We start from the raw sequence: 22,370 nt of genomic DNA on the forward strand, positions 1-22,370 counted from the left end.
GTCTTCTTCGCTCGCTCTTTCGCGCTTAATTTCACACTTCTAGCTAGACTCGCGTAAAGGCAACGACAAGGAAGTCCCCAGGAGGTTTTGATATGGCCATTTGACGCCAATCAAAACAGCATCGACAATCATAATAATTTAAAAAATACATATCCAAAAGCAGCCCACGCCGAACGTGAGGAAACTTTTTGTCCTGGACTGCCAGCCAACTCCTCAGAAAAGTCGGTCGGCACTATAATGCCATTGTATACTGTGGGCAGGTGTTGGACAGCTGTTCACATCTATTCAGCTTTGTGTGTTGTTCACTATATATGGTGGTGCACCGTGCCTGTGTGGTCACGGGGAAGGTAACGAGAAGGCCACAAAAAATAGGTTTAATGAGCAAAAACAATCGTTCTGCGCGTACGTTATATGATATTGTATATTTCTTTGCCGTCATCAGCAAAACAACAACGTGAAATGTCCAAATTTAAGGTATTCAGTGTGTGGAGAATGTGAGCACACATCCGGCCGGTGAATTTTTCGTTCTCCTTCCTTACTTGAACACCGTTCCTATCAGGTTTAGTTTCCGGATACTTCGCCCACATTGCACAACTCGAACGAATTAGAATAATCACGAAACGAAGTAGTAGAAGTAACGCGAAGTTAGTTTCAAGTGACGTATTTCGTTGCCGTTGCCGTCGTTGTTGCTTAAGTTCCCTATTATCTTGAAGCGGGACACCAAATCTACTAGAAATGGTTAGGATTTCGTTTTTATTTTTCCATAAACTCTGTGTTGTTAAAGAGAAAGCAACATCAATTTCCCTTCTGCATCGCATAACTCGATTGCAAGCTATTAGTTTACACCGCGGACTTAGCAGAACAAGACAAATGCAACTTCGCTTCCGGTGGATAAGAAAAAAATTGCTACCATCATGATGGTGCTGGCTGGGAGATAATAACGCGTGAAAGCATTCTGTATAAAACGTTTAAAATGTCAAGCTGTTCTCAAATGGAAGAAGCCAGTTGTTTTTTAGTAATTGAAAAAAAAAAAAAAAAACCAAGTTGAACAAAGCAACTTTTCTGAAACAAGCCAACGCTGAGACAACTCCTTTGTTTGGTTGAGTGTTTATTGTACGAATTGTAAACATTTATTCTTTACGGATATAAATAGATCTGGTGTAATTTCCTTGCTTGCTGTAATTTGAGCACCATTCAAAAATTTGAAATCAAGAAAGACTGAAAAGATTTCAAACATACAAAAAAAAAGAGAAACTTTTTTTAACGTATATTACAAATTTGTGGACGAATCTGATGATGTGTTGCTTTGTCGCCAAAGCACTAGTGTTTTCGAAGATGCGCTCTGACCAATGCAAGCTCCCTCGCTACCTCGTCAAGCAGGTGCTCGAGATAAGCCTGTCAAGAAAAACAAATAAAATAGGAATAAGGAAAATGGTTAAACTACTTTACCCGAACAGGACCCAGTAAACCATAAAATAGATGGTGATCTGTGCCTGTCCCCCACCCTCCCCCCCCCCCTGCTCAACTTCAAATTACCACCCCTTTATCCAGCAGTAAAAGATGACAATGAGATTCAAATCTCACTTTTCTTGATTATCTAGCAATGCTGACTCTTACTAGCTGAATATTTCTGTGTGAACTCAAATTTTATTAAGGCGGGGGTCTACCTGAAATTTGGTGGAAAAAATGAAAAAAAATTTTCCCGGAAAGCACACCTTATACCATTCAACTTTCCATAATGACGATGATTTTTTGTATGATTTACCTAATAAATTTTTGTCATTAATGCTCTTGAGATAGATGGTGTCTTCGATATCCCCCTACCCCAGATAAGGTGGGTCCTCTTCGAACAAACTTGTCACTTATAACCAGTTCCCTAAGGGAGTTACTTTTTAAAGAAACTGTAGTGCTACGTCGGTGGAGAGTAGAAAAAGAGTGATTGTTTTATCAACAGAGTAGCCTGCAAGGCCGGCGTAATCGGTCAATCAGATTGTAACGATCACCTATGATTTTAAAATGGGTGTAATAAAGATACAAATCGTAAAATACAAAACTGAATGCAAGGCTGGCACTACGGCAAAGGGCAGATTTATTAGTGGCCAATATTTCGACTAATAGAATTAGTCTTCCTCAGGGCCAGAGCTATATGAGTATAGCTGTAGTGCCAGCCTTGCATTCAGTTTTGTATTTTCACGTTCAAGTGACGCCTGACACGAGGTCTTTCACAAGAGAGATCCGGCAAAATTACCAGCAAGTTTAATTCCTGCGTTGTGTGGACCTCTGCATTCAAAAGTTTTTCTACGAATCGTAATTGGAACTTTGATCGCAAAAATCAGGATTTCTATCCCGCCGGCCATCCGAAGCCTGTACTGATGTGGAAATCAGTTCAGTTTAACAAAACTGTGAATTATAATACGGTTTCTTCAGACATAAATTATTAGGGGCCTCAAACAGAAGACGACGACGAAGTCAACGAACAATGCACTTAATAATTAATGCCGCAGATCAGTCTCCCCATACTTCACTTTAAAAACTTGAAATGTTGTTAGTAAATCGTAAAATTGTTTAGTAAGCTCACAGACTCACAAAAACTTATCAGCTTTACTGGACTTTTCTTATTTTTTACGTTGGACCACAGTTGAGACATGCCGATACTTCGGGAAATAATCAATTCTAGCGCTTCGACAAAATTCAAGCCATGTGGCAAAAGTCAAACACGCCCACTAAAGAGCGGGAAAAATATCCTCGCGCGGAGACACGAGCCATCTCTTGCTTGCGCGCGAGTCTCACATGGCACATACAGTAAAAGGGACCGGAGCACGTAAGGGATTTGGCGGCTGATTGTCAACCAATTTTTACAAGCACAAGAGAAGTAAGATACAAAAGAACGTTTCGTGAGAGCAACCTTTCAAATTTATTTTAAAAATCAGAGAGTTCGTGCCATAACCTTATCAGTTTCCTTCCGGCGCAAGTGTTGTCTGCCGACACACTCTTGTTTCATGTCGTTTTGGGCAATTTAGCGCTAATTGCGCCTATCACATTAATATTCCAGCTTAATGCACGTATTCCTAGAGTTACAGGTGTGTTCTTAGTTTCCACAAGAATCATAAACAACAAGATGGAAGAAAATAAAGGGAAAGGCAGAAAAGGAGAGCAAAATTGCTTGTTTTTCTCGATAACATGAGAATATTTAACAAAGAAGCAGAGGAAACGACCTTTCAAGCCGGCATGTCACGAAAAAGCGCAAACCTGGATTTTGATGGGAAAATATCCCCGCAATGAGGTGTAATTTGGTGTTTCGACTACGCTCTGCAGCATACTGTAGTACTGCACCAGACGGTAAATCGTCAGCTGGCACGCTCAAGTACATCTCCTACATCTCAAGGGTTTCTTGTCCCATGGGACGAAAGAATTGCTGGGAGGGGGGCCGAAAACCGATGCATGAAAAGTCAACAATTTCTATCGCTTAAATGCTTTTTTTAAATGCTATATAGTTTAAATGGTTAAGGCTTTTGCACATCATTGTTATATTTTAAAGAAACTATTTTTGTGATTTTGTAAATAGACCCTTATCATTTGGCGGCCGTGTTGAGTCTCGGGGGAATATTTGTTTTCGCACGGCAAGCCTTGGCCGGACGCGAATTCAGTGCGAGGCTTACCGTGAGCTACCGTGCAAAAACAAAACTTTTTATTCTCCTGAGACTCAACATGGCCGCCGTGTGAGAAAAAGTCTATTCAGTCGTTTCGCCGACTGCAAGATTTGGTCTGTAATAAACGATCTTTCACCAAAAGCGGCAATTGTACACCAAGTCTGAAGATTAAGAAAAACCAACTGGGTGTAATTTTACAACCATCTGCAATCAATTTCACTCAGGAAATGTAACTGTAAACATTAAGATCTCATTGCCCCCCCGGGGGGGACTACCATATAAAAGTGACGGGGGTGATCGTGAGAAGAACCCCTCAAAAGGAAGCAGAATTCTGTTTTGTGGTGTGATCCGAACAATACCAAATCAGTTGACTGACATTTACTTTCTCTCATATTTTTCGGCTCAATACCCTAAAAGGTACCACCATATCTCTGACGGAAGTCATTTTTGAATTTAGCATCACGAATTTTAACCCCTAAAAGGTACGACGATCACCCCCGTCACTTTTAAATGGAGACCCCCGTGGGCTCATCACCGCTAATGGGAACCAAAGAGGCGTTAAACTGCACGTTTTTCACGTAAAACTTATAGATGATTCAAAAAGTAATCACGAGTTCTTAGAATGCTTCCCCCCAAATAAAGGCTGCCTTTAAAGAAACGCCGCATCAACGGGTCAAGAAATTTAATATGCGCCATAGCGCTCTTTCAAGTCTTTGGTACAGTACCTGTTATCGACAGTCGGCTTCCAACAACCCGAAAATATAATTAACTGAAACTAAACAGAACCACACGACGTCTTGATCTTAGCCACACCCTCACACACAAGACGGTTTTGTCTATAGCCTTCAAAAGGTAGGGTGATGTGATACTTTCGTGTGACGTTGACACTCCCCAAGAGAAACCTTTGGCATATGAAAACGTCCCTAATTTCAGGTCGAAACAGTAGAAATCAATAGCCTTTTTCTGACAAGTGAATTAATCAAACACTATTTCAGTCCAAAAATGGTCAAAATCCATCTACCCTGATTCAAAGAAACCAGGTTTAAAATCTGCATCTTTGGGAAAGTACAATACATGTAAAGAAATAAAAGGTCATAAAATTTCTGAAGAAGGACTTCGTTTGCGTAACAGGCACAAACTAGGTACGGGAGAGGTGGGGGAGGAGCCGAGGGAATGGGGTGCATCAACCTTTGGAAATAAACAACCTGCTTTTGTCACAACTCGAATTTTGTAAAATGTGTGTAATACTGTATCCGAAATCTTTAAAAAAAAAAAAGTCTGTCATTCAAATGACAGCTGATACTTTCCTGTGGTCTACGATCTGACTTGTTTTGGAAAGATTATTACGGATACAAATGTTTCTCTTCAGCTGTACAGGAAACGTGTTTCGATAACAAGTCTTGCCTCTCGGAAACAAGAGAATGTCACTAAATCACGTCCAATAAATGTTTTACTTCACGGCCGCAAATCATGCCGTCACGACACACGCTTTCTATTTTAGAATTATAAATAAGCTTAGAGCAGCAGAACCCCCTCCCCCTCCCCCCCCCCCCCTCCTAAAAAAGAGAACTGACTAAAAATTAAGGTTAAAATGTTTTGAAAGAATACTAAACGTGAAAAAGGTGAAATAAAGACGAGAAGATAGCTGTAGACGTGTACTACTGACTCGTAAGGTAGCCGCAGTCAGCAAATGCGAGTTGCGAGTTGCGATAAGCGAATATCCAGTCTAAATGGCTGGCTTTTTCTGGAATGCCAATATAATAAGTGTGAGTTTACCAAAAACGAAACTTTATATACGCAAATGTACAAGCCCTGTACATTAAAAAAAATGTGCAGCTAAGTTCGCATTACAGCGTCACAGCGATTGTGACCTCATTTTCTCACATAAGAGTGAACCAAAAAAATCAAAGGTAGGGGGCCTCGCCAATAGTTCATATTTTAGAGAAGCGTTCTCATGCTCAAGGATGCAGTGTTTTCTTTTTAATACTTTAAAACCTTTTATGATAAGTGAACACTATTTTTATGTCAGCATTTTTAGTTAGCATTAAGCATAAAAAAAAATTTAGGCTTCAACGGGCAACGACGCAACGCTCATTCCAGCTGAGACAACAAGCCAATAAATAAACCTTTGTACGTGCAATTTTGATTGTGTTACGTTCACATACCCTCTCTTCCTCTGAATGTTTCGTCCTTCCGTCTCCTGGAATTCGGTTCAGAGCAGATTCAAGCTACAGTGCAGAGAGGAACAACGAAAATATAAGTTATTTTGCCGTGATCATTCCGTCATGTCTGACCAACCACAAACGAATCAGAATTCGACGCAAGCATAAGTATCCAGAGTGTAACAATCTGAAGAAATAACCTGGTGTGCGTTTCTCAAAACTGTCAGGCCCGAAAAACTATTTTACGAGTCTGGCAATGCTCGTTCACCCAATAAGCAGGATTTTTAATACTTTTAAAATTTGAAATGTTGAAAACTTTACAAGATGAGAAATACATTAGGCTAAACTACCACAAATCGGTAGAGACAAAAAATATACATAAAATCGAAAACTTGGCCAGCCGCGCGCAAAGCGAGCGAAATGGAGCCACGCCCTTCGACAAAAGCATGTGCTGGGAGCTGTTTCTTGAAAGTCTTGATAACTTACAGAAAACTATTTTTGGGTGAAATATTTCACAAAAGCGCGAACTTCATGTTAAAACTTCTATCTAAAACTAACGTTACGCAACAAAATTCCGCTAAAAAGATTTTAAACTAAATCCTAATAACTTACTCTTTTTCTTTCCTCAGTTAAATCAAAAAATTTCTTTTCCATTGCGTACATTTGATGTTCCTCTTCGTTATCTTTGCTGGCTGCCTGTAGAACACCCATGCACAACATCCAGATTAATTAACAACAGAAAATAGCTTCATTTGATTTTATCCACCAACTCAAAAGTTAGAACCACCTTGTACAGTATAATAAACAGCACCAGAGGAAAGTACTGCTCAGTAGCTAATTAATTTGAATTGTCACACTTTAGGATTTCACCCACAGATTAAAAAGTTAGAACCACCTTGTACAGTATAATAAACAGCACCACAGGAAAGTACTGCTCGACAGCTTTCATTTGAATGGTCGCACTCTAGGATTTTATCCACAGAGTCAACAGTTATAGCCACGTTGTATAGCATAATAAACAGCACCAAAGGACAGTACTGCTCAGTAGCTTTCATTTGAATGGTCACACTTCAGGATTTTATCGACAGACTCAAAAGATAGAACCACCTTGTATAGCATAATAAGCAGCACCAAAGGACAGTACTGCTCAGTAGCTTTCATTTGAATGGTCACACTTCAGGATTTTATCGACAGACTCAAAAGATAGAACCACCTTGTATAGCATAATAAGCAGCACCAAAGGACAGTACTGCTCAGTAGCTTTCATTTGAATGGTCACACTTCAGGATTTTATCAAAAGAAAGAACCACCTTGTATAGCATAATAAACAGCACCAAAGGAAAGTACTCACTACTCAGTAGCTTTCATTTGAATTGTCTCATTTTAAGACTTCATACACAGATAGAAAGTTAGAAATATACTGGAAAGAGGTTATCGTTTCTCTTAGCAAACTTACCTGACTTGTTACATCACCAATGTCTTTTTCAGCGACATTGTACATTACTGCAGAGAGAGAAATTTTTTTTAGTACAAAGATTAAAATGTGAATGTCCCTTCTGATTCTAGTGTATTTGTTGTACTCTATTGATGATGAGAATGATTGGGATACAAAAGAAAACAAAAAAATAAAAAAATAAAAAGCGACCGTCCACAAATTTATTAATTCTGCCGCAAACAGATACGTGTCAATTTTATTTGACATTGTGGTGCTAATTGGGGACACTATAAGTTATGGCAAGAAATAATGCAAACTAAACATGACTATCTTAAAAAAAACCTCACTGACAGGGAGGCGTATCAGTTGGCTATTTACAAAGCATGGCCGAGGATTTGAACAGGGAACTACCCCGAAACAAATCCAAGCTAGTCCACACCTCTGAAAACTCGACCACTTTCATTTTCTCAAACACGTGCCGATGAAATGGTATTAATGTGTTCTGCGAAATTAAATGTAAGCTGTGATAAATTCCCTCAGTCCTTCCAAACCAAAACATTTCAGAAAATAGTTTTTGACTATTCATAAACCTTTCTCAGTTTACGTAAATTAAAAAAGGAAAACTTCGAGATTACTTCAGGTATCCCTGCTAACTCAAGCTCTTATGTTGGTTCACCAATGATCCTTGATCTTCCCAAAGAGGCTTTTTTTACAATTCGGCTTCGTAATTTATGGTGCTTACCATTTTGTTTTAAGTTTGTATTCCTTGGTTCAGATAAAGTGCTGTCAAAATCCTCTGCATTTAACAGTCTTGCGTTGCAGGCAGCAATCCCAGAAGCAGTTTCATCACCACCAGCTACGAAATTAGACTCCGTCTGCGCAGGTTCGTTATACACACGCCATGTCCTACCCATATGAGTTCGGACCATTTCTTCACCTGAATTTTTATCTTCAAATACCACATCAAACCTTCAAAATGAAAGAAAAAAAATACAATTATGCCCTTCATAGGGTTCCCAGTCATCTTTTTAAGATTATTGTCAAAAAATAAAGAAAGTGTCAGAATCAAACGAAGACTAAACTTCTGTCAGGACTTGACAGGGGGTACCCTAGAATTTTGTTGGGGGGAGGGAGGGGGAAGTATGTTCAAACACTTATTTCATGCCATATGTGATTTTTTATACTCTTTTCTGACTTAATTTGCTTAAATAAAGTACTTTGGGGTAATTATCTCTTTTTCAACGTTGGTCATTTTTTATACTACACTTACGAGAATGCATTATCCGCCTAGATGAACTTGGGCAAAAAAAATTTGTTTGTCTGGTTATGCGTCTCTAGTATAAAGATGGGCACAACACACATCATTCATCTTGAATGATGTGTAACAGAAGATAGTTCGTCCAGTTGGATAATGTGTCCTCCAGTATAAAAACGGCCATTCTCTTAAAGAGATTCTTACCCCCCCCCCCCCCCCACTCCCATTCATGATAGACAAAAAGAAAATAAACTGAGAAAGATTTCTGCACATCCCCATACATTAATTTTACATGCAGCACTGTCATACTAACCCTCTTTTTAGATTTACTGTATAAGCTTTGCCATTGATTTTGGTCTGGGCCCAGTTGTTTAAAGTCCGATTAAGCTAATCCTGGATTAACGTGAACTTTGATTCGAGTTTAATTACTTATCAATAAAGATTCTTTAAAATGATTTTTGGCTCTCAGTTTTGACTTAGACTTTTTTTTTACCTTTAGCTTGAAATTACGCTTTGAAATCACTTTTAAAGAGCGAGATGAAAACCTTGACTAACCTTTAATCATAGAATAATGTTAATCACCTTTCGAAAAACCCGGCCCTGATGTGTAACAATGATAATACTTTGTTCTAATTACTTGAGGGAGCCCATTCCTTATAAGCCTGGTGGCTTCCCTTCCAAGGGCTTCCTTGTCATTAGTGTTTAAATTATGATTATTTTTTTCTTGCTTTTGGACAACTTATGGCAAAACAATAAACTGAAACTAAACTTCCAAAAACTGCAAGCATGAATGGAGATTGAATCGCAAAATGCATTCATAATAAATTATTAATGCATGGGGCTGTGTGAAAATCTTAGCAAACAGCTGATGTGAATCAAGTTAATGAAAAACATCTATCTGGGTGGGCCTAATAATTGCTGAGATACAAAGTAAATTCAAAAAATCAAAGTTACTTGGTAAGAAGATTAGTTTTCTTGACCAGCATTCCTCCTGGGAGTGCTGTCTGTGTCGACTCTGGACCATCTTTGGTTGTGGCTGGTTTTAGTTGCTGTCTTTTGGCTGGAGTTGATGTCTTGGGCCTTAGATAATAAAATGTAAATAATATGTACACAAGTTAGCACAGATATAATGATCAGCTAGCCACTTAAAATTAATATTTACAAATTTAAAAAGTATTAACTTCAGTAAGAGTGTTTCTAATAATTCTATGGAAACAGGGAAAAAAAGGTTTTTTCTCTTTAAATCTATTGTGCAGGTCCAGAAAATATCCATACTTCCCCCCATGGAAGGTTTTTTTTTGCACCCCCTCCCCCTAGAAAAATCCAGTTTAGCTTCATACTTTCCTTCCAAAATTTTGACTTTTAAGACCACCCCCTCCCCCTGGGAATTCGCAATGACCTTCTATGGGGAGGGTACTGGTAAAGATTCTTTCTGAAACTGCACAATTGCTTCAATCTATATGCTTCCACTGAGTTACAGAAATACGAACTTTCAACCCGGATCAGAATGGAATTGCTGACGACTTCTGTGAAATATACATGTTACTCTCTACTGACCCATTTGATGCCAAATCTTGTTTCCTTCCAGAAGGTGATGCTACTTTTGTTGCATCTGGTATGGTTGGCAGATTGGAATGAGCCAGTGATGTGGTATAATGTGATAAATCATTATTCAGTACATCTCTCTCAATCTCTGGTCTTGTGTAAGATGTGGCTAGACTGTGCAGCTGAGGTTCTCGTTTCTTTATTGGAGTTGATTGTCCCCATGTTTTTCTCCCTGTTTGTGGTCTGTTCTTACCAGTGGACTGTTCAACATGGCTGTGATGATGAAATCAGCAAAAACAAATATGAGATAACAATTATTATTAAAAGCCATTTAGGATTAAATTTCACCTTTCCTGACAAATCATATTTCTTAATACTTATATGTACAGTTGAATCGCTTGTAAGCGACCACCTTGGGAATTTGAAAAAGTGGTCATAACTAGAGCTGGTCGCTTAAGGGAATAAGCTCTCACAAGCAACCAATCACTGAAACAATAGAAGCTGGTCACTTATGGGAGGTTTTTTCAGGCTAGGCTGGTGAAAGTAAACGTCACTCATCTACTGAGATTAAAACCTTCTAAATGTTTATTAATTAGATGATTGGAAATGTCTCATGTTTGTGTAGTACCGCAATACAGCTATCAAAGAATGTACTGATGTAGTACTAGAGTAATAATGTGACTGACTTCAGTATATCAATTCACTGTATATATTAAAGTACAAATTAAACATTGAAGTTTCATAGGACAACATTTTGACTCAAGGACTTCATGAAATAGTTCTTTTTAAAATAGACGATTGTTTGAGAAAAAAGATAGAAGGTAAGTAAGGGTGATGAGGGGTTTGAAAAGTAATTCCTCCCCTCTGTAAAACCTTAAGAAAGAACTCTGAATATAACACAACAGCTTTACTTCACTTCAAATTATGACTAAAAGAAGTAAATATTAAATAAATATATCATTCATAAGTCAGATTATACCAACCTGCTTTGTTGTAAGTTACCATTTTCTTTTGATGCTTCCTCCAAAATACTATTTCTGAAGACAAGTTTTGAAATAATTCTGAAAAAAAAAAACCAGTCAACTGCCTTTATTGTGGACACTCTCGGGACCGCGAGTTAGTGAACTTAATAACGGGAGTCTGTAATAGCGGGAATTTATTTCAGTCAAATGTTTGTAATTCATTTTCGCTGGGCATTTAGCTGCTGTCGTATTATCAGGGCATCCGTAATAGCGAGGAGTACGCAAGACGAGAGTTGACTGTAATTATATTATTAGCTCCGAGTATAATTATCGCGTGTCATTTTTGCGCGGATTTTATTTTGTAATGTCCTTTTGTTCTTTGAGCGAACTTATTTTTGTGATTTGGTCTGAGATACCTATGTTTTCAGCTAGTAACCAATTTTTGTGAAGTAATATTAAACTCAGCTTGCAACCAGTTTGAAAACCAGTGATTCAATGATTTGGGTGTCAATGAGTGAATTGTGTGAAATCTGATTAACAGTATGAAGGATGTTTGCCACAACAACCTAGTTTAATGGCCTTAGATCCCATACGCTTCCTGTAGCTCAGTGGTAGAGCATCCGAACTAGTAATCGAGGGGTCATGAGTTTGACTGCTGTTGGGAGAGCTCAGATTTCCTTTTTTTCCAAGTATGCTTCGGTCACTGACTGAAAAATACATCTATTAAAAACAAGATGTTGTTGCCTTTGCAGTTGTAATATTTTGTTTTATTATTTTGATGCTATAAACCCCTTTAACATCAAATTTCTCCTTGTAATATCAACACCAATTCAACTGCTGAGGTCATAAGAAACTGAAGGATATGATCACCCAAGGTAAATTTTCTTGATATATTTTTTTTTAATTAAAATTTTTAATTTTAATTTTTTTTTTAATTTAAATTTTTTGAATTATAACTTCTTCTCAGTACGTTTACAGTCGACTCCTGATGACTCGAACCCTCGCTAACTCGAACCTCGCGCTAATTCGAACCAATTTTCCTTTCCCTTCAGGTCATCTTCTATAAAATGTTACCCTCGATAACTCGAACTCCAGATAACTCTAACTTTTTTCAATTTCCTATGAAGGTCCAAGTTATCAGGAGTCAACTGTAGTAATATAAGAAAAGTATGGGGACAAGATAGGAGAATTTGCTCTTTGATATTAGGGGTTAAAGGGATAAAGCTCTGTAAGGTTTTGTGAGTATCATATTTTTACAGTTGAGTATTATTTGGACTCACTCTCTGAGGTTTGCCATGTCATTTTGAGACAGCTCAAGTTTATCATGGATAGCTTTGTAGGAATCCTATCAAAAGAAACACAAAACAAAAACCAAAAGTGTAAGTAATCATCAGTAATTTCTTTAATTCAGTACCCTTCTAAAATTTGGCAAAATATATTCAAATACAATACAACATTTTGAGAAAATGTGAGGAGCTGACTTGACAGAGAACGAGCTGAAGGCTTAATTTATTCTTATACATTTAACATTGGAAAACTGAATTCAAAGCTGGTGTCATGATCAAACTATAATAATAATATAAATAATAATAATAATAATAATAATAATAATAATAATAATAATAATATTTATTCAGGGAGCCCACTCGCCTCGGCGGTTTTCAGTGGGGCCCTGAACATTATTATCCTTCAAGGTGGAAAACTGCACATATTCAAGCATGGTTTACATTAAATCCAACAACTATTCCGCAGTTTTTCATTTTAAAATGTTAAGGATTTTGCAAACATTATATTACTGTATAAATCTAAACCCTTTTCAAAAATAATTGTATGAGCCATCATGATGACATTATTATAAAAATAGTAACTTTTTGTGTAAATTGCAAATTAATTAATAGTTATAGAGGTCATATTTACAGTAAAATTTACATCTGAATGATGTTAAAAAATTTCAGGGCTTAGAAAACTGGTCCTTATTAGGTAAGCATTCAACACATGGCTGCTTAAAAACGGTTACATTGCATTGATAACAATGCAAAAGTCATGTAACTATTGAACAAATTACAGATCATGTTTAAACAAAGACCAATTTTTTAAATGATTATAATTATTGTTCTAGCACTTAACTTCCAGAGGATAATAATATCATTATTTTCTGGTGAATGCTAATATACCTGTGCTTCCTGGTATTCTCTGGCTAAAACATCATATTCTATCAACATCTGTTTAAAAAAATGATTAATTAAACTGAGGTTTAATAGTGTATTTGGCCTTTGATTGGACAATTGGATGGTCTCTTCATTGTGTCCCAATGCTTCCTTTCACAAGACACTTTGCTCCACATTGTTGTTGGCTTCTCTTTGCTCAGGTGCAAAAAGAGGAAAATTCCAAAGCATCAGGAAATTCCTTACAAAATGCTGGGTTTAACCATCTGATCCGGGGGCAAATTGGAGTTCTACCCCATTATGTTGCTTTAAGTTACAGAAAAGATTGAAAATTGAGCACTGGCCGTGAGCCTCTTACAAAGCAACATGATATGTGAAACTTCACTTACTGCTTATTGCTTCATGCTACAGAAACAGGGCTTAAGGTGGGAAAAAAGGTCTGGCCATATGGCTCATGTACCTAGCTTAACTTGTGCATGTATCATGTTACCTGACTGTCTATCTAGCTAGCTGTCTTGGGATGCACTGGTATTCTTGTTGTAGGTTAAAATGAATCCTAGGTTAAAATGATTTCAACCTAGGTTGATTTGTATTTTCCTTTGTTAAGGTTGGGTAATTTACATCTAAAATAAAGGAAAATACAAATCAACCTAGGTTGAAATCATTTTAACCTGGGATTCATTTTAACCTACAACATTCTTAAGGAGAAAAAAGATGTTCATCAATCCTGTCAAGTTTAAAACTCTCACCTTTTCAAGCAGCTCCTTATCTCTTTCACTGTTTCCCTCAGCTTCTTTCTTTTCCTGTAAATACAAAAAAGAATAATTATTTTTGAGACTCCAGTGCACAAGGTGTAGAAATTATCCATTACCCGGCCCCTACCCTAGCCTCCCCTCCCTCTGGATATTCCAAATAAGCTTCATACTTTGCCTTGGAGACCCACCACTCCGCCCTTCCCCCCTAATCTCACTGATATATTTCAAGTCCCTTTGGTGGGAGGGGCCGGTATAGATATTTTCTGGAACTACAAATTGCACGTGGCAAAAGAACCTCCATTTTGTGAATATAACTGTACCAATTGTCTGTCAAACAAAACTTAACATTACCTTGATTGCCTTTTCCATAGATGTAGACAGTTTTCTTATCTCATTTTCCAGCCTGGGGATCAGCTCATCTTTTCGAGCACATGCAGACTTAAGTTCTTTATACTTCTCTTTGATGTGCATGTGCGCCTTGTTTACAGATTCCAGCTTCGTTAGTAAGCTTTCCTTGTTACAAAATAATGAAAAATTTTGAACCTTATTACAAACTAATAATGATCAGCAATGAATATTGTAAAACAATGTTATCATGATTAGTAAGAAAGAAAAGTTTATCAGCCTTATTGGTCAGTGTAGATTGTAATAATTTCTTATAATTTCTTAATATAACAATCTACACTAACATTAAATTCTATTTATATTATGTTGTATTGTCTGGTATTGTATTGTATGAACTGTAAGAGTATGTCAAAAATACAAATAAACAAAACTAAATGTTCAAAAAAAAAAGGTTACAAATCTCCAGCATATTCCCATCTTGAATAATTATTGTCAGTAATACAAATTTTTAGATTGTGTATGATGTTGAGCACTACAATATTATATTATATTATTATTATATATTATACAATGTTACTAACAAACTTGCAACACACTTAAAAGGAAACTTACCTTTTCTTGCTTTGCTGTTACAACTGCATCTTCATAACCTTGAAATTTTCTGAAAATGAAGAAAGCAATAATTCTTTATTTGGGGCAAAATAAAATTTAGCCAAAGCTGCATTTGAGACTACACTGCTGGCCAGTGGTAATCTCTCATCAGCATAAGCGGGGTATCCACTTGATCAGCATCAGAAGGGGTTTATTCAGCCCTTCAATTGCTTCACTCAGTTTGCTTGCTAATTCACAGTTGATCACTGTGGATCACCGTGTGCCGTTACTCCACTTTTTACTGTAAATTATTGGTTGCTTGTGCCCCTTCTTCCTGGCTTGCTAGTATATGCTGTGGTAAGCACGCAGTTCAGGTATTAGTATGTGGTTCTTTCCCACTAATTAATTCAGTGTGACAGGTGCCTGGGTGGACGGTGATTCAGGGATTGCCATGGAAACCTCCTGGTGCCAGGAAATTTCTGTTTATAACACACACACCACTTTGCAGCACCCATCCCCTAAGCTCATTGATATTCTGTTGAAAAAGGAATAGGGTTTTACCAGGTATAAAGTCCTCAACAGGACCATAGGTTTTAGAGTGGTAATGTTATAACAATTTCACCACAACAGGGAAAAAAAATTTGATCCAAAATGAAGCTAAACTATGCGTAGCTTACTTCTTGTATTGATCCACAGTTTGTTGACACTGTCCAATCTGGTTCTCTAGCTTTTCATTTTCTGAAACACAGGACTTGTATCTTGATTCTAGAAGTTTTTTGGACTCTTCTATTGTCTGGATTTTAGTCGCACACTTCTGGTTTAATTCCTCAAGCTGACAACAAGCACCAATTGCTTGTTCGTTACTTGCAGCCAGATCCTTAACCTTGTCTTCAAGATCATGTATATTTCTTTGCAACTGAGTTTTGTCTTTCTCACTAGCCTGTGAAACTTGGTCCAGGTACAAACAGCGCACCTCAAGATTCTGATTAATTTGTCGTAACTGTCGACAGTCATTGTCTAGTGCTTGGTTTGATTGTTCCAACTTTGCTGATTTATTTTTCATCTGCTCACAAGCTTTTTCTAGACCATTACATCTGGCTTCCAATTTATGATTGGTGGCTTGAAGCATGTTGAAAGGTAATGCATCTTGGAGGGCCAACAGACCACTTCCCACACTATTCAGTTGTTCGTAAAACTTATGAATCTCACATTCAAAGTGAGTTGTTATATCCTTCAGCTGTCTTGTGTGTCTCTCATTTTGATGGCCACTGGAAAAAGAACAAAGTCAGTATTTTATCAATAACTTAGCAGATGAATTTATCAAAATTAAAAAATATTTATGTGATGTTTGAAAAATGAGGTGGAGTGTTTTATCGGGTTTAAAACCATGAGGTGCAGCCGAGTGGTTTTGGACCCAATAAAACACGTGCTGCAAGGTTTCTGAATGGCTTCAAAAACATTCCTGGAAAAGCGTGTGTCAATAGGCTTCATAATAATTATGCTTTTGTGAACGTTGGAAATTAGCACACAAGAAAAAGACCACATACTAATAAGGAGTGTTTTATCAGCTGATAAAACACCACATACTAATAAGGAGGTTTATCAATATAAAGTCACTGCACACAATGTATTATCAACCATTTGATAGGTCAATGGGCTTATGAATTATTAATGAGTTTTTGGACAGCTGATAAAACACCGCATACTTATAAGGAGGAGGTTTGTAGATATAAAGTCACTGCACATGATGTATTATCGACCATTTGATAGGTCAATGGGCTTTTGAATTATTAATTAGTTTTTGAATAATATAAAAAATAATGCCACTTAGCATCCTCAATTAATGGTAACCGTTATTAGTCAAAACTGACGCTTTAAAAAAATCCCATCATCACCACTGCCATTATTGTCATCATTATCATCATCATCATCATCATTATAGCTGTATAAAATAATGAAAGAATAGCAATTGGAGGTGTCTATTGAGGTAATTGTGACTGCCCTGATAAAACAAAAAAGCAACAGCAGCTTAAGAGGAATCTGTTTGCACAGGATGGCCAAAGAGCTTACATATATTGTAAGCATTAGGCTCTTGTTAGCAGGCCTTCTCTCCTCTTGGGCACCGACATGCGGACATCATTTTTTTAATGTTACATTTTTTACCGAAAGGAAATACCCAAAACAAGAACAAGTTTTTTCAAATATGATGAATTTTGAAAGCAGTTTCAATAATTTCTGAAACATTATTTCGCGATAGCCGGTAACCGACATTTATGTGAATAGATGGTAAAAAATAACTGATTACTGGCTCCTAACAAGAACCATGTATGAGCCAGCAACTATTTTTGATTTGGTCTTCAATAAGGAAGTGGTCAAAACTACTATACTCAAACAGGACCCACCAAACCACAAAATAAATGGTGATATCTGCCTGGCCTCCCTTCCTCAAACTCAAAAGATAGTGTCTTTGTTGCATAGACACCACTCTAACTATCCAGCAGTAAAAGTGACAGTGAGATTCAAACCTCACTTTTCTTGTTTATCTAGCAATGCTGACTGCTAGCTGAATATTTCTGTGTAGACTCAAATTTTAAAGCCAATATAATTTTGTTGGTAATGTTCATGAGATAGGTGGTGTCTTTGATAACCCCCCTACCAGAGACAAGGTGGGTCCTCTTCGAACAAACTTGTTACGACCAGTTCCCCAATACCTAAAACATTTCACCAGCTCTGTCTTTTTACCCACCTCATTTGCAGGGGAGAAGTTGAATTCCATCCGAAGCTGCCAGTATGTAATGGCAAAGATGGGTAAGTTGTCCCCCGATCTACACAATCATTACCCAAAGGTATCGACATTTCTGCAGCTGAAGAATCCTTTATACCATTCTGATTTTTTATTGTGTGTATGATCTCATCTAAAGTATCTTCATTTGGCTGTCCTTGTAATTTCTTTTGAAGTTTTTCTAGTTTTTGATGATTTGTGCTCCCTTCCCTCTTCTGTACCCTTATTTCTTCAACTGATTCCGCCTGGATTACTGGGCGACCCATGCCGGCAGAATGGTGATTTCCTGGGTATTTTCCATCACTCGATGAAGATGACTGCAAGGAGATTACGGATCCACTCCCATCAGAATCTACTTGTCGTGAAGCCTGTTCTTTACTCCTATCAGTATACCTAAATTTGGAGCGTTTCATTACACCAAAGTCCAGCTAATCATTGATTTCACTGGTCAATTCAGCACTCCATCTAAACATCTCTAGATCGTTGAAGAAACCACTTGACTTTGCTCTCCTCCATACCCATGGAGGCGGCATCATTGGGTTAGTATCGAACAACTCCTGCCGTTCTGAAAAACAAAAACCAGCGGTTGGAACTTTTTCCTTCGATTGTTGACAACGTAATGACGTCGTTAATTACTGAGCACGCGACTAAAGGCGTTCGATTTTTTTGCACGTGCAAAAGGTGGCGTTGTTCCATTGTAACCCAAACAGGAGCTTGCCTGGGACGTCAAAGCCTCAAAACTGTTTCCAGACTGTTGGGATCTTTTGCTTTCATTCTAAAATGATTTGTGTCTTCCCTTTACATTTTTGTCCACTGTCGAGACCGTTCTCCAAACTAAAGAGTTTGCTCGAGCGCGTACTGCGTAGCAGAGAGATTCTTCCATCAAAACACCACGCAGATGATGCACTAAATACTGATTGAAAACAAGCGTTCATTTCCCTGGTGAAGCGGCGAAGCGGCCATATTGGCTTTTGGTCCTAAAGCGCATGCTTTGTTGTGATAACAGCTGACAAATTTAAATCTCCCGCCTTCCCGCCGTGTATCAAAAATGGCCGCGGTTAGCGAGTGTTTAGGCCAATGACAAAGGGGAATTTTTGCAGAATGCTCGATGTTATTTCTTAAAAACATTTCATAATAACCAAAGACATGTTTCCCTTTGCATTAAGAGTATGGAATGGTTTAACAAAGGTCCCTACAAACCGATCAACTCTATTTTTGAAGGGACGTTTTTTCATGGCTTTCGCTATTTGGCGATCCAACCTTGCCCTTGAGTTCGTTCGGTTTTACCACGAAGTTCATCTTGATGAAGATGAGATGGAAGAAAAATTTATCAAAGGCTGGGGAAAGGGCGGGCAGAAAGTCAACAAGAGCAGCAACTGTGTACAACTGAAACACAAACCAACGGGCATCATTGTAAAGGTAAGAATATTGCGGGGGTGAGGTAGGGAGGGGGAGAGAGGGGGGGGTTAGGCTGTGTAGTATCCATAACAGAAAAATAGTATGAAGTAGACCAGAATTCAATAAAGGACAATATTCAGCAACAATTGACTGTAATCCTAATTTTCAATAGCAAATTAAGTAAGTGACTTTGGTTACTTCTTTTGTTGGTTTCAAGAGAATAGCAGCTTTTATTTTGTTTTGTTCAACCAAAAAATATCCATACCCCTCCCATGGAAAGTTTATTGGTCAGGACCCCCTCCCACAGAATATCAGCAAAAAGTGACAAAACAAGAGAAATGAAGTTGTGTAAAGTCATTCCCCTGACTGAACAATGCTTTAATTAGTCTGAAGGGATAATTTACAGATACAGTCAATGCACTCCTTGCAACCACTCTTGTAAGCGACCAGTTCTAGTTACAACCACTATTGTGAAACCCTGTTTAAATTGTCACTTAAACTCTGTAATCAAAAGCTCTCATAAGCGACCACAGCCACTTTTGGGAATTCCCAACTGCTCTTGTAAGCAACCTCTCAAAGATTCTGATACATATTTTGGTAACTCGTTAACAAAAGAATACACTTCGTGATCATATTTACAGTAATATAGCACCGCCTAATAATTTTCTTAGATTAAGATCTCAAACCTAAAATTCAAGATGATTTACTACTGGATCAACAGTGTTACCCTGAGACCGAGGTAGAAACCCAGGGGAGGTGGGGGGTACTCCCTCATGTGACCTTAACGGGGACGTGCGGCCCGATAGGGTATGGCTTTCAGGGTGTTTTGTCTTGAACGGGGTATCTATTCCATCACTTTCTGTCTTAAACAGGGTATCACTACATGACCTAATGGCTTAAACAGGACAAGCTTAGATGTCTGTTTATTGGATTTTTGAAGAACAAAGCATATTTCAATGAAGTAAAAGTAATCTGCAAAGAACCATCAATGGAAGAAACTAGTGTATTCTTATTTCATTCTAGTCTTAAACAGGATATGATTTTGGATTAAATGTCTTAGGGTCTGAAAATTTTGAATTCTGTCTTAAACGGGATAGTCTTAAACAGGGTCAGGGTTTGAATGCCCGGGCCGCACCTCCCTACCCAAGCATCTGTTGAGTAGCCCCCCCCCCCCCCCCCCAGGGGTAGCAAGCTTTATGCTAAAAGCTCTAGTGACCAGCTTCTATTGTTTCAGCTTTTGGTTTCTTATGAGATTGTATTCTCGTAAGCGGCCAGCTCTAGTTACAACTACTTTTTCCAATTCCTGAGGTGGTTGCTTACGAGATCTTTGACTGCAGCTTACTTTCCCTCTTTTTTTTTTTTTTTACTTATTTTTTGAAAAAAAAAATAATAACAGACACTATTAACTCCCTTCAAACTCATCCAAGGGTGGTTCCAGGAATGTTGAATTGACCTCAAAGATGCACTGAAACCTTTTGATGGTCAAATGAGGAGAGGGGGAGGGGGGAGATGGGGGAAGCCAATAACTGGTGATGATCTTTTAATTCTGTATTTTTAGAGCCATGAAAGTCGGTCCCTTGCAAGAAATAGAGTGATTGCTAGGGAACTCCTAAAGCAGAAACTTGATTTTCTATTTAATGGAAAGGAAAGTGAGCTTGCTCAAACTATTGCCAAGACAAAGAAAAAGAAAGCAGACTATGCAAGGAAAAGGAGACAGCGTGAGGAAGCTGTTGCTGCAGGCTTACAAAATGTGGACAATGGGCCACCAGATACAAGTTAACAACAGTAAAGGCTATGTTTTTCTATGCACTGTTTAATACAACCTGCCTTACTGAAACACAAATACAAGGAGTACCAAGTGGTCTCAAAGATTTGGATCTCAAAATTAGTTGAATTTCACAAGTCTCTTTAAAGCTGAGTCTTGGGAGTCCCCCACTAAGGGAGTCTTGGTCCCGAAAAGGTGGCTATTTAAAGATAATTGACACCTTGCACTCTTAAGTTCTAAACTCTTGGTCTCACCTAATATTATTTTTAAAAAGTGCAAGCCTTTTGGGCTTCTGGAGAAAACACTAGACTTGCAATCCACCAAAGTCTCAAATTTACTGTTCACTAAAAACGGTCTGCAGGACTAATAAAACATGTTGCCAAAAGTACATCGGGAGAGGTAAAGAATGTCGAGACCTCTTATATTTGGGTGTTGGGGGATGTCCCTAAAAGAGGTCACAAAATATTATGAATACAGTGATTTGGCACTATAGACAAGTGTTGTCTTAAGAGGGATAGTTGTTTTTCAGTGGTGGTCACTGGGAGCTTTGGCTGCATGTGCTGGTTTCCCCTCTTAGCCAATCAAAAATCCAGCAAGTGCCTGACAATGGTTAACTTCCAGAAGCCAGAAGGGCATCCAACATACTACAGATGGCCATTTTGTGAATTCTTGGATGCCCTCTTTTCAAATTCCAGCTAACATGCCAAATACAAGACTGCAAAACAGTCGTCGTTTTTGCACTGGTACAGAACATGTACGTGTGGTCTTTGAACAAAAATTTTCAAGCAAGCACAGCCAACTTTGCACTTTCTCTGTCAATTTTATAAGAAGATGCCACTGCTTCACAGTCTGATCAAAATAATACAGTCAGTCAACAGTCTGTAATAACTTGCACCTCCACAATCTATAATGACTGATTGTATTAAAGAATATTACAGTAGAACCCCATTAATACGACAACCTCCAGGCTGTGAAAATGAGGTCGGATTTACAGGGTTATAAAACTAACTAAATGACTGGGCTTTCAATTCATTTGGGTCACAAAAAAGTCGTCGTAATGACTAGGTGGTCATAAGGCGAGGTTCCACTGTATTGTAAATAACAGCATCTGTGACAGTCCGGATTTCAAGTTGATAATGGACTGATCATACCACACTTCTCCAGGAGCTGACTGCAAATAAGACAGTGGTTTTTGGCAAGTAAGGGAATACCAATAACAAATATGTCTAAAATACATCATAGTATACTGTCAAAGACACACCAGCACTTAAATCTGGACAAAGGAAATCACACTGTGATATGTTTGGAATTTTAATCCATTATTTCTTCAACAAAATAAGCCATTTCCGAGTTCCTGTGAACCTCACTATGGAAGCGAGGCTATGTGCAAAACTTTTCATATGAAAATAAGTTTGGTTTGCATATGAATGAAAACTAATTTTCATATCAAAAACTTTGCACTTAGCCTCGCTTTCATAATGAGGTTCGAAGCAACTCGCAAATGGTCTATTAGTTTCACTGATGAGTCAAACCCAAGTGAGAAACTGTTATAATAACAAA

General features: G+C 37.9%; 2 protein-coding genes across 3 annotated transcripts; one reads left to right on the top strand and one right to left on the bottom strand.

Annotated features, from left to right (window-relative positions):
- Positions 1 to 1,091: 1,091 nt before the first annotated feature.
- On the bottom strand, positions 1,092 to 18,549 carry LOC146461401 (uncharacterized). 2 transcript variants are annotated; one of them, XM_085086792.1, is made up of 15 exons: positions 17,612 to 18,549; positions 15,543 to 16,133; positions 14,887 to 14,935; positions 14,281 to 14,442; positions 13,924 to 13,977; positions 13,184 to 13,231; positions 12,290 to 12,354; positions 11,031 to 11,108; positions 10,060 to 10,320; positions 9,457 to 9,582; positions 7,990 to 8,216; positions 7,269 to 7,315; positions 6,425 to 6,508; positions 5,816 to 5,878; positions 1,092 to 1,395 (listed from the first exon to the last, which is right to left on the bottom strand). In XM_085086792.1, the coding sequence occupies exons 1-15, from the start codon at positions 18,058 to 18,060 to the stop codon at positions 1,321 to 1,323; spliced, it is 2,379 nt and encodes a 792-aa protein (XP_084942918.1). In that variant the 5' UTR covers positions 18,061 to 18,549; the 3' UTR covers positions 1,092 to 1,320. The 2 variants fall into 2 exon arrangements, with proteins under 2 accessions (XP_084942918.1, XP_084942920.1); XM_085086794.1 differs by lacking the exon at positions 13,184 to 13,231.
- A 100-nt stretch (positions 18,550 to 18,649) lies between these two features.
- LOC146461402 (mitochondrial translation release factor in rescue-like) lies at positions 18,650 to 22,326 on the top strand. The gene is made up of 2 exons (XM_085086796.1): positions 18,650 to 19,066; positions 20,604 to 22,326. Exons 1-2 carry the CDS (start codon positions 18,794 to 18,796, stop codon positions 20,823 to 20,825), a joined length of 495 nt encoding a protein of 164 aa, XP_084942922.1. The 5' UTR covers positions 18,650 to 18,793; the 3' UTR covers positions 20,826 to 22,326.
- The last annotated feature ends 44 nt before the right edge of the window (positions 22,327 to 22,370 follow it).

This window comes from Pavona decussata, unplaced genomic scaffold, assembly GCF_977016875.1.
Source record: "Pavona decussata unplaced genomic scaffold, jaPavDecu1.1 SCAFFOLD_198, whole genome shotgun sequence".
NCBI classification, from domain to species: Eukaryota; Metazoa; Cnidaria; class Anthozoa; order Scleractinia; family Agariciidae; genus Pavona; species Pavona decussata.

Bases quoted from the DNA above. Each gene is read 5' to 3' on its own strand.
- LOC146461401 (XM_085086792.1), bottom strand. From the start codon at position 18,060: ATGAAACGCTCCAAATTTAGGTATACTGATAGGAGTAAAGAACAGGCT. The intron at 14,936-15,542 runs GTAAGCTACGCA...CTTCATTTTCAG, and splicing joins ACTGTGGATCAATACAAGAA to AAAATTTCAAGGTTATGAAG. The intron at 13,232-13,923 runs GTGAGAGTTTTA...TTTTTTAAACAG, and splicing joins ATAAGGAGCTGCTTGAAAAG to ATGTTGATAGAATATGATGT.
- LOC146461402 (XM_085086796.1), top strand. From the start codon at position 18,794: ATGTTTCCCTTTGCATTAAGAGTATGGAATGGTTTAACAAAGGTCCCT. The intron at 19,067-20,603 runs GTAAGAATATTG...CTGTATTTTTAG, and splicing joins CAACGGGCATCATTGTAAAG to AGCCATGAAAGTCGGTCCCT.